The 13,080-nt window shown below is 42.5% G+C and overlaps 1 protein-coding gene across 1 annotated transcript in view; it reads right to left on the reverse strand.

The window, feature by feature from the left end:
- Positions 1–6,911: 6,911 nt before the first annotated feature.
- Positions 6,912–13,080, reverse strand: part of LOC139456203 (UPF0764 protein C16orf89 homolog) — a 56,739-nt gene continuing 50,570 nt past the window's right edge. Inside the window, exons 5-7 of the mRNA XM_071237757.1 lie at positions 10,583–10,721; positions 9,370–9,413; positions 6,912–7,199 (exon numbers count right to left, since the gene is read on the reverse strand). Of these exons, the coding sequence (XP_071093858.1) occupies positions 7,117–7,199; positions 9,370–9,413; positions 10,583–10,721 (266 nt within the window). The 3' untranslated portion in view covers positions 6,912–7,116. The remainder of the gene's footprint in view (positions 7,200–9,369; positions 9,414–10,582; positions 10,722–13,080) is intronic.

The raw sequence follows: 13,080 nt of genomic DNA on the forward strand, positions 1-13,080 counted from the left end.
GATGTCGGTTATATCACGTTTTTTTGTTTGTTGTTTAACGCCGCACTCAGCAATATTCCAGCTATAGGACGGCGATCTGTAAATAATCGAGTCTGGACCAGATAGTCCAGTAACTGACATCATGAACATCGATCTACACAACCGGGATACGATGACATGCATAAACCAAGTCAGAGAGTCTGACCACCCGATCCCGTTAGTCGCCTCTTACGACAAGCATAGCTGTCAGGATCGCTGACTTGGTTGAAGCATGTCATCGTTCCCAATGGCGTGGATCGATGCTCATGATGTCAATCACAGGATTTTCTGGTCCAGACTCGATTATTTACATATAGCTGGAATATCGTTAAGCGCGACGTTAAACAACAAACAAATAATGTTGAAGTTTGTGAGTCCTGTTTGTTCTACGCTCCATCACCTTGGCACGTAATGAAACCACTGATGTGAATAACAACAATTTACATTATGCACTTCCACCTCACCGCATGCACTAGCAAACAGCTCTGTCTTCAATACCGTGAGGTGGTTTTCCTCAAGGCTCTCACTGTCACATAAATATTGTATATCAAGTCGTAACTTGACACAAGAAGATAAATAAATATCTACCCTCTTGAGGAGTGTAAGAAAACAGTAAATGCTCTGTCGTGTGACCGACACTGTTAGCATATCTAAGAATGCTTTAAATCTCTATTTTCTCAGAATCAAGACTCACGTCACGTCGGGCGCCCTCAACACGACGTCAGAGCGCCGCCGACCTTGAACTACAAGACTGGGTGGTTCAACACCTACAACTCAGTAGTCCTAAGCTAACACAAAAGGATCTGGATCGAATTTCCACCTTGGCTTCCGTTTATTGCAGAATAAACAATTTAAAAGGAATCTTAGCTACAAAATACAAACAAGATGATATATTCAAAAGTAAGTGAAGTGCGACTTCAAGAAAGAGAATTTTTAATCAGGTTCACAAAGTTCTGAAATAAATTAATATTTATGATTCTGCATCACAGACAACGTCAATCAAAGAGGTCTCCACGATCTCGATTCAGACCTTGTCTGTCTAAACTGGAGGACACGCTATTCAGACATGGATAATCATTGTTGTAGAGAGATCAGTTAAGAAAACTAAAAGAGCTTTCCTTAAAAGTGAAAAACTTAACTGATTGGGTTTTTTTCAATATTTTCGTAATATATGGTAAATATATGTTTTCAGGAAGCAATAAAAGCGAGAACAGCAATAGACCAAAAACATCCGCCAAACCCAGTGGTGGCGTAACCAAGGACAAGAACACCCTCCCACCAGACAAACCCACAAGGTATACATGGTCCGAACACCTCGATACTTGATATACGGAATGTGTCAAGTGAGTGAAGTGAGTGAGTGTGTTGGGTTTAACGCCGCTTTTAACAGTTTTCCATTTATATCGCGGCGTGTCAGCTTAATGTGGGAGGAAAGCCCGAAATGATGCAGGTCTCGGATGTTTACCACTTCGATGAAACCCACGAGCACGGGTATGGTGCTGACAAACCTAGAAACATAATCGGGGCGAACCGGGATTCGAACCCACAGTCATGGGTTTCTGGCGTGCCCAAGGGACGCAACTCTGCACAGCAAATCGCGGCGCCTTGGACGACTGGGCCACCCGTGCCCTCGAATCTGAGGGACTGACCATTTGAAAATCTAGGAAGATTGGGTAATGTATCTCCAAGCATGGTCGGTCCCTAAGTTGCGAAATACGAAATAGGAAGACTTTGGTTGGTCATATTTTCATATTTTGTTTGTTCGATTTTGACTTCTGTCTTACGTTCTTTTATGTTTTTGTTTTTGACTTGTCAATATGGCGGCTTTTGCTGGGCGAGTGTCAACGCCCTCAGCGCCCTTGACCTCTTCCTCACAACAAGATATAAATCATTTTGTTGTCTTTTTTGCATATTTGGTTAATATTATTTTTTGGTTTTTTTATGTACCTGTGTTGCCGGACATAACTGTTAAATATTCAAAGTCAACAATCACCGTGCATGACGGGTATCACAAGATCTCAGAACCCCGTGCCCGCCGTTAAGAGAGACTTAAGTGTGGATCAGGTTGACAAGAGGTGCTCATACTATCAACCTCTGGTTCCTCCGTCCAAAATTCGATATATGGAGAAAAAGACGACTACAGCGTCTACCTTTATTATCTCACTCACTCAGTCAAAACTGCCCAACTTCATTTCTTTAACGACCCGTGAAGATCCGGGGTAGAATAGATCTTCAGCAACCCATGTTTGCCGTAAAAGGCGACTGTGCTTGTCGTAAGAGGCGACTAATCGGATCGGATAGTCAGGCTCGCTGACTTGGTTGATGCATGTCACCGTATTCCAATTACGTAAAACGATTTTCAAGGTAACTATTTCTGGGACTAAATGTTAGTCAACGGGACCCGTGAAGATCTGGAGTAGAATAGGTCTTCAGCAACCCATGCTTGCCGTAAAAAGCGACTGTGCTTGTCGTAAGAGGCGACTAATGGGATCGGGTGGTCAAGCTCGCTGACTTGGTTGATGCATGTCATCGTATCCCAATTGCGTGGATCGATGCTCATGTTATCAATCACTGGATTGTCTGATCCAGATTTGATTTTTTACACACTGCCGTCATATAGCTGGAATACTGAGTGCGACGTAAACAATAAACAAAGCACTTCTTTAACATCAACTGTTGAGAAAAAGAAGAGAGAATAAACGAAATAAACAGTTTTTATACAAATATGATAAACCAGTTTAATGAGTTTCTGTGGCTTCACACCTATGCGTTCCGTACGTGTCATGTCCACGTGACAACAGTTATTAGGACTGAAACTCAATAATGTTTCAATCTAACCATTAAACACCTGCTACCGTCACACAGGGATCAAGAAGAGAATGTATGTAATTAATTCTTGATGATTAAATAGTCCATAATGAAGACTCGATGACCGTATTCCCTGTGGTACTCTTCAATGGCGCCTTGCTGGGACATCTGTGGCGTTCCGAGACGCTGGACACTCGGACATTAATCATTCATACGACGCCTTCCTTTAAATTGTTTGAGCCGCAATTAACACCACAATTCATGGATGAGTTGATGGCGTGGCTGGGAATGCTGTGTCTTGAGTGAGTGAGTGAGTGAGTGAGTGAGTGGGCGTCTACAAGTACAATTAATTTTCATCAAATTCATATTTTCAAACTTAACCTTTGCTCGGATTTATAATCATTTTCTGAAACACATTATTTATGTAAATTATTAGAGAGGTTAAATACCAAGTTCGTGAGTGCGTGAGTGAGTGATACGTTAATTATCATGTATGTTACCTTCCGTCCTTTGCAATTACAGCAACATCCGCCAAGATGCTACCGATCACGATGACGTCGTCAAAACGGAGCAGGATGATGACGTGCAAGACTTTGGCGAAACGCAGTCAAGAACAGAGCAGTCCCAATTTGATTTGACCCCAGTTGAGACCGCAGACCCCGACCACCAGCAAGTCCCCGCGTCGTCTAAGCCCCCTCTCGATGAACTCAAATACGTGACGTCGACAGAGTTAGATGCAACTCCAGGTTGTTCGAAAGATCCAGATCATCATCCAGTTCCCGCATCGCCTAAACCTCAAGCTGATGATCCTAAACCCGAGACGTCGAAAGAATTTGAGCCAACTCCTGGTTGTTCGAAAGATCCCGATGTTCCAGTTCGAAGTTTTTCGAAAACCTCCAGGAAAAGTCATCTCAGTACGAGTTCGTCTAAAAGTACGAAATCTGAACGCATTTCCATCACGTCTGATTACGTTGATCCGTTTTTCAGACGGGCAAGAAGTACTGATCTCACACCTGTTCTTCAAGATGAATCACTGCCACCAAGACGTCGTGGCCCCGCTACCCACGTTCCCACCAGCCATGAAGAGGAAAAAGAGGAGGAAGAAGACCCCAGTAAGGTGAATGTCGATTCTGATCTCATGGAGATGGCGCTCTTTATTCATCTTGCTATGAGGAAGAGGACAAGAGCGCTGCGGGCGATGATAAACGCCCAGTGAAAAACGCCATATTACGTCACTATTTCTCTTTCTAGAGACCAAAACGTCAAGGCTTTTAATTCTTAAACTCAATGAGCCCTTGCTTCTTCTATTAACCGACATTATATATCACAGTTAGGTTTAATGTTTTGTATGGAATACTGTGAGGGACATCGCAAGAGTGGGAAAACGCGAGAATATCCTTTACATTATTCCATAGTTTTTCCATATGTCGAACCCATTATCAAATGATTTAGGGATATATGCCATTTTATTATGCCTCAAAGTGAGATTGACCAATCAGAGAGCAGAACTACTGAGCCCACATGAGCCCGTATCGCGTCAGTAACATGAGCCCGTATACCGTCATTAAAAATCCAAGATGGTTGATACTGACCTAATATGAGACCGTATACCTTCAGTAACAGCCATCTTGGATTTTCCATCACCCCCCTCACATATTTCACATTTCAAATGCTGGTACCGAAATTCGTTATTTGACACTGTTTTGTGTTTTCCTATCATTTATTGTGATGTGCAAGGATATTAATCTCTTTTTAGATCACATTCGTGACTTTATTGATAAAGAATATAGTGAAAATGTTCAACAAGGTTTGAAGAGTGGTCTCCCTTTGACATAAGCAATGGCTGACGCCTCGCCCAATATTTTTCTGCCAACCTGATATGACACCGTTTACGCAACCAAAGACACCATAACTAAAAGTATGTACTCTGTATGCAAATATGCAAGTCTGCATATAGATTTGGAACCTTTTGCTTGTGTCTATCAGCCAGTTCGCGTCACCAAGGCCCAGTGATCAGCATCCGCTGATACTGTCATCAAAACGCACACGTTCTTTTGAATATTGTCCTTCTTTCTATATCAGATGACACGGTTGACCCAGCCGTCTACGGCGTCGCAATTCGCCGAGTAGAGTTCCGTCCCTTGGGCACGCCAGAATCCTTAGATCGTGGGATCGAATCCCGTTTGCCCCGATTATGTTTCAAGTTTGTCAGCACCATACCCGTGCTCGTGGGTTTCACCAAAGTTATAAACGACACCTGCATCACTTCGGGTTTTCCTCATCATCAAGCTGACACGCCGTGATATACATGGAGCTGAAATACTTTGCAAAGCGGTAATACCTAACTTCCTCGCACACTTCCATTATTTTTGGTGTTATCTTGGGGTAGTTTCAATGTCGGTAAATACAAGAACGCTAACGTGTATGCCCTTTGTATTTTAGTATTTCACCAAATCTGGAATAACTGTTAACAGTGGCTTTATGCCAAGCGTTGCATTCCTACTTGTCCAACAGCTGGCCAACAGTTAATCCCCAGCGTGTTTTTTTAAATAAATGGGACCATCGAAAAAAGTGTTTAGTATTAGTGGGGTCGGTCCCTTAGGGACTTGTAACAGAAATTAGAGAAATAAGAGACACAAGTTGATCAGTTGACACCTGAATATTTTATTATACATTTCAATACATTCTGGGAAGTGGCTTAGATTCTGTGCGTACTGTCTGCTTAAGGTGTGCAAGGAACTTAAATGTAATTTGAGCTTCATTGGCCAAATAATTCTGGATATTATTGTATTTCGTGACAAGGTCGTCTTTGGTATTTATGGTGGCAGAACATCCTGAATATTTCCCATGAATGATGCTGGACAAGTTGGAAGACTCAATCCAAGCTCAACCCCACGCCCTCACTCACCCAGAGTGAGTTCACTGTGAACTAGATCACCCCGGGAAACATTGTCTTTGTTAACCATGCCCCTCTACAAAAAAATGATCCCATCTGAACAAGCTGTTTTAGGTACTTGATTTATTATTGTACCAGGTGCCTTATTTGTTACATGGGGGCAGGTGCTATGTGGATGAGTGAGTGAGTGAGTGAGTTGGGTTTAACGCTGCTTTTAACAGTATTCCAGTAATATCGCGGCGTGTCAGCTTAATGTGGGAGGAAAGCCCTAAGCGAAGCAGGTCTTAGGCGTTTTCTACTTCGGTGAAACCCAAGAGCACGGGTATGGTGCTGACAAACCTAGAAACATAATCGGAGCGAACTGGGATTCGAACCCACAATCATAGGTTTCTGGCGTGCCCAAGGGACGCAAGGTGCCCGTCATGAGTGAGTGAGTGAGTTGGGTTTAACGCCACTTTGGAGAACCCCACGAGCACGGGTATGGTGCTGACAACCCTAGAAACATAATCGGGGTGAATCGAGATACGAACCCACGATCATAGGTTTTTGGCGAGCCCAAGGGACGCAACTCTGCACAGTGAATTGCGGCGCCTTAGACGACTGGGCCACCTGTGCCCACTCCCACGCCCCAATATGGATGAGTAATCGTTGGAACGATGTCAAATCTTTATCTTTTTCTCTCATGTGTATAATGATTTGCGTATACACGACAAACATAAATAATTATAACGTTGTGAGTGCGTTTGTTTTTTTAAACTATGAACCACACTTCTCTATGAGAGTTACCTCCCTTATAGCGATATGTTTACTCCTGTTTATCTTAATGTCCACGACTCATGTCATTGCGAGCTTTAATAGACTTAAGTATGCTGTCACCCCATAACATAGATCCTACACAACGTGACGTTTAACCTGAATAACTTCGTGACACGGTTTAGCGTGACACGTGGTCCTAGCCCTGTACATAGTACACAAGGTCACAAATAAGGCAACGTTGGTTGCGGAGAGTAGGTGACTGGGGCGACAGTGTTCAGCAAGCGTAACTCCTAAGAGTTTCTAGGGCTTCGACCCTGCCCCACATCATCATCATCATCGTCGTCGTAGTCATCATCGTCGTCGTCGTCATCATCATCATCATCGTAGTCGTCGTGGTCCTGGTCGTCATCGTCGTCGTCATTATCATCATCATCATCATCATATGTATTATTGATTGTCTAATTCCTAACGTTAATGTTTTATTTACACATGAAAAAGAAGAAAGAACTCGAACTTGAGACTTTTACGTTATATCCAAATGCAATTGTCTTTCAAGTTTCAACTACCCCCATAGCCAATATTTCCTTCCAAAGAAAACAGTCACAAGTTTAGCTGCCGGGTGTTTATTATACACGTTGTCAGATCATACTCCTTACGAGGTATCTGAGGTACAGAGCTAGCGTGCCGATGCCTAAACCTGATTTGTGGGACAGACAGCCATCTGAAAGTAAACATGACGTACTGTGAGTCTGTATGCAACATTCATGAATATTCATTATAATAACACTTACTTATTTTTCATTCACAAATATTTCTCTACTTTTCATTGGGGTATGTTTTTTCCATGAAACAGAAAACCAATGCTTATAATATGTCAAGGGTATATTTAAATACAATGGCATAACAAGGCCCGTCAGAAGTTGAGTAGTATAATGTTAATCTGTTTTTTATTTGAAACAATGGAATCTGTATTTTTACTTGCTTTAAATAACGTGATTGTACCCAGTAGTATAGCATGTTTGGATACTGTTTCATATTATTGAATAATGATTCAATTGTATACTGGCATGGCAAGGCCGATTTACTAGCGGTATGAAAGAATTGGGAGTCCTTTTACTTCTTTTGAGTAGTACATATCATCTTAATACACCCAGGCATCGATTTAAACGTTATTTCCAAACGCCGTGATCAAAATGTAATCCTTCAGCGTTGAATCTCCCTTTACACGGACTGCGTGAATGTTGTTTAACGCCGCAGTCAGCAATGTTTCAGTTATTTTGCGGCGACATGTAAATAAGCCAGTCTGGACCAGAATATTTAGTCATTGAAACCATGAAACACGACCCGCGACGTCGAGGTACGATGACACACAATGAACAACGACCCACGACGTCGAGGTACGATGACACACAATGAACAACGATCCACGACGTCGAGGTACGATGGCACACAATGAACAATGCCCCACGACGTTGTGGTACGATGACACACAATGAACAATGACCCATGACGTCGAGGTACGATGACACACAATGAACAACGACGTCGAGGTACGATGGCACACAATGAACAACGACGTCGAAGTCGAGGTACGATGACACACAATGAACAACGACGTCGAAGTACGATGACACACAATGAATAACGACCCACGACGTCGAGGTACGATGACACACAATGAACAACGACCCACGACGTCGAGGTACGATGACACACAATGAACAACAACCCACGACGTCGAGGTACGATGACACACAATGAACAACGACGCCGAGGTACGATGACACACAATGAACAAGGATCCAAGACGTCGAGGTACTATGACACACAATGAACAACGACCCACAACGTCGAGGTACGATGACACACAATGAACAACGACCCACGACGTCGTGGTACGATGACACACAACGAACACCGATCCACGACGTCGAGGTACGATGACACACAATGAACAACGACCCACGGCGTAGAGCTACGATGACACACAATGAACAACGACCCACGACGTCGAGGTACGATGACACACAATGAACAACGTCCCACGACGTCGAGGTACGATGACACACAATGAACAATGACCCATGACGTCGAGGTACGATGACACACAATGAACAACGACCCACGACGTCGAGGTACGATGACACACAATGAACAACGATGTCGAGGTACGATGACACACAATGAATAACGACCCACGACGTCGAGCTACGATAACACTCTATGAACAACGACACACGACGTCGAGGTACGATGACACACAATGAACAACGATCAACAACGTCGAGGTACGATGACACACAATGAACAACAACCCACGACGTCGAACTACGATGACACACAATGAACAACGACCAATGACGTCGAGGTACGATGACAAACAATTAACAACGACCCACGACGTCGAGGTACGATGACACACAATGAACAACGACCCACGACGTCGAGGTACGATGACACACAATGAACAAGGATCCACGACGTCGAGGTACGATGACACACAATGAACAACGACCCACGACGTCGAGGTACGATGACACACAATGAACAACGACCCACGACGTCGAGGTACGATGACACACAATCAATAACGATCAACAACGTCGAGGTACGATGACACACAATGAACAACAACCCACGACGTCGAGGTACGATGACACACAATGAACAACGACCCACGACGTCGAGGTACGATGACACACAATCAATAACGATCAACAACGTCGAGGTACGATGACACACAATGAACAACGATCCACGACGTCGAGGTACGATGACACACAATGAATAACGACGTCGAGCTACGATGACACACAATGAGACGGGGTGCCGTCATATCGCTGGAATAGCAGTAAGAGCGGCTATAAACAACAAACAAGACAAAAACAAACCTTTCATTGGTTGCTCTCGCAGAAGTCTTCTTGAAGACCTCAACCTGATGAAGAGAGAAAATATTTAGTCAGGACAACGTTAATCCGGACACCTACCATTCGGGACAGTGTTGCTTGGAATGTTATACATATCAGGTAAATGAAGGACAGCAGATGGCGTGTGATAATGCTGCTACTATTACAACTACAACAACAAATACTACAACTACTGCTGCTACTACTTCTACTACTACTACTACTACTACTTCTACAATAACTAATTCAACTAATAAAACTACAACAACTACTACTATTACAACTACTACTACGTTTTCTGCAACAACAACTACTACAACTACAGTTACTGCTACTATTACTACTTCTACAACAACTACTACTATAACTACAACAACTACTTCTACTATTTCTGCAACAACAACTACTACAACTACAGTTACTACTACTATTACTTCTACAACAACTACTACTGTAACTACAACTATTACAACAACTGCTATTACGACTCTTACTGATATTACTACTACTACTACTACTACTACTACTACTACTACTACTGCAACAACTACTACTACTACTTTAACAACTACTACTACTGCAACAACAACTACTACTTCTATTACAATTACTACTACAACTACTACTATTACAACTACTACTACTGATACTACCATTTTTCTAACTGCGGCGTAAAACAACAAAGAAAGAAATAACAAAACTACAACTGCTTCCGTTTGGATCTGACAACAAGTTGACATTTGTTAATGAAATGTTTGTTTTCAAAGTGCTCTGATTTTTGTTCGCGTCCCATAGTAGAGGGGAAATAACTCTTTGCTTCATATGCTTTCTACATTCCATGGGGATTTTATTCGGCTTCAACTATAAATGGATGCTCTGTGGACCAATTTCACCTCACAGCCGGATCATCAAAGAGTGATGGGATCAAGGACACAGTAATCCATCACGGTTGTGAGCTGGTCGGCTCGGGGTTGGTATAATGTGTCTGAGAGAGTAGGGTATACATGTTAAACTGCGTCATGGTATATCAATGGATTAACGCTACAAAACGGGTGTTAATCCGGCCTAGCACACACATGAACACACGCACGCACGTACATATACGCGCGCACACACACACGTGAACACGCACACACACAGGCACACACAGGCATGCATACACCGCCCTACAATTAACCTATACATGGTAGGGTCTCACCTTTCTAGCGTGGCCATTATGACGCTGTCTGATTCAAATCCCATTTTAAAGCATCCTTCGGGGGCCTGCATCTTTAGCACCATGTCGATGTAGCTGGGCTTGAAGAAATTCTCATAGCCGAGAGCCCCACACAAGACGGCTGAAACAGAATAATCACAATCAGTGACAGAACAACTATCAACTATCGATATAACCAGAGACCATATACCAATATATCGATATACAGTAAACTACGCTTATAACGAACTCAAAGGGACCACTAATTTTAGTTCGTTATAGCCGTAGTTCGTTATATGCATATATACAGCATAACTACAGCCAATAGTCGGAGCAAAAAAGTAAGTTCGTTATATCCGTCAGTTCGTTATAAGCGTGTTCGTTATAAACGTAGTTTACTGTGTCGTCTCTGATGTAATAAACTCTGGGTATAACCAAGTGTCGCTCACGTGTAGAATAATTGGAAATGTTACATTTTCGCAAGATCAATAGTGAGTGAGTATGGTTTTACGCCGCTTTTAGCACTATTCCAGCAATATCACGACAGGGGACACCAGAAATTGGCTTCACACATTGTACCCATGTAAGGAATCGAACTTGGGTCTTCGGCGTGACCGCTTTAACCACTAGGCTACCCGACCGCCCCTCAAGATCAATAGCGTTTGATCCAAACTGATAATTATTTGGTTTGTTGTTACGAATATTCAATTTTTATGATTTCGTTAAATCCGAGTGAGTGGTGTTTTACGCCGGGGGGGGGGGGGGGAAGGGGGGGGGGAAGGGGGGGGGGGGGGAGATCCACCAGAAATGGGCTTCACACATTGTACCCACGTGGGAAATCGAGACCGGGCCTTCGTTGTGACGAGCAAACGCTTTAACCACTAGGCTACTCCACCGCCCCACGGACACCTGAATAATAGTATATTATTTATGACATATATTTTATAACATATTTCTTAAATATAAGGAATTGAAGGATCTAATAAAATATTTTCACATTTCGACCTCCGACAAAAGTTTCGAGGGAAAGAAAAACACTAATCCAATTGAAAACAAAGGTCTCAGCTCTTACGCAGGCATGTGGATACAATAGACTTTAACTATTAATACAAATGTCATTATTGTTTTCAACGCTGTATCCGGATGGAATTAAGACGTGCAGCTGCTCATCATACAGCTTCATCACAGATGCTATCCCGACGGCTGCCAGGGGCGCAACTAGGCTAATTTCTACAAATTTCAGGGCGGTCGGGTAGCCTAGTGGTTAAAGCGTTAGCTCGTCACGCCGAAGACCCGGGTTCGATTCCCGACATGGATACAATATGTGAAGCCCATATCTGGTGTCCCCCGCCGTGAAATTGCTGGATTATTGCTAAAAGCGGAGTAAAACCATACTCACTCACTCTACAAATTTCTACGACGGCGCGAAGCGTTCAAGCTCACGAGCGGTCTTTGTGTCCCACGTCAGAAATTTTAAACATCAGGTGCTCTTAAACGCTATTTCCTGCATTTTGGGACCGTTCATATGTTTTGTTTTGTTTGTAACAAATATTGGTAATTTATTTATTGTATTTTGTTATAAGTAATATATATATATACGTGTTTCACCAACACATATTCGACTTTCATTCAAGACACATCTATAATGACAAATGAAATTTGAACATTAAATGAATCGATGATATTTCTTTCATGTGTTTTTAAATGTTCATTCGTAGTAAGTGACGGTTATTTATTTTTCATATTTTAAAGCGAGCCGACCTATCAATAAAATGAAAATAATTTAAACAATAAATATCACGTTCGACCGTGTACAGTTTGAAATAATAATTTTCTGCGTGGATGGTAGGTTTACTTCTTTTTTTATTAAAATTTGCTTGGTTTCGCTGTAAAATGTTTTTGCTTTTTTAAAGGTGTAAACAATTGCTTCTCTGCTATAATGGTAGTTTCGCCCCTTGCTACTGCAGCTGTATAGAAAGCAGATATCAAGACACTGGTGTGATACGACCTGACACTATGATACGGACGTGGTATCACGATTAATGCTGAAAATCACTCACTCACTCACTGATCCCGACTTTGATGTTTATAATGATGATGTAAGATATTGTACTTTTCGTTGATGGGTACAATGTGTGAAGCATATTTCTGGTGTCCCCCGCCGTGATATTGCTGGAATATTGCTAAAAGCGGCGTTAAATCAAACCCACTCAATCACTCACTTTTCGTTTACATTTTTTTTTGTACATGGTACTAACGTATAGCTATACAACACCTCTTCCACTCATACATCGACATCTACAACGTCTACGTATTTTCCGTTCCACCACTGCTGGTACTACTGCCACTACCGGAACTGCACGTTTCGGCTCAACGCCATCTTCCTATAGTCTGGTAACTGAGGGGTAATTGTTCACGACGTCATTATAGAACATGCATGTGGTTATCATGACGTCACTTGTTCCAGTGATTTTACTAAACCGAGTTGGTGTTGTGCGACA

This window comes from Haliotis cracherodii, unplaced genomic scaffold (assembly GCF_022045235.1).
Source record: "Haliotis cracherodii isolate W230 unplaced genomic scaffold, xgHalCrac1.p SCAF_11, whole genome shotgun sequence".
Lineage (NCBI taxonomy): Eukaryota > Metazoa > Mollusca > Gastropoda > Lepetellida > Haliotidae > Haliotis > Haliotis cracherodii.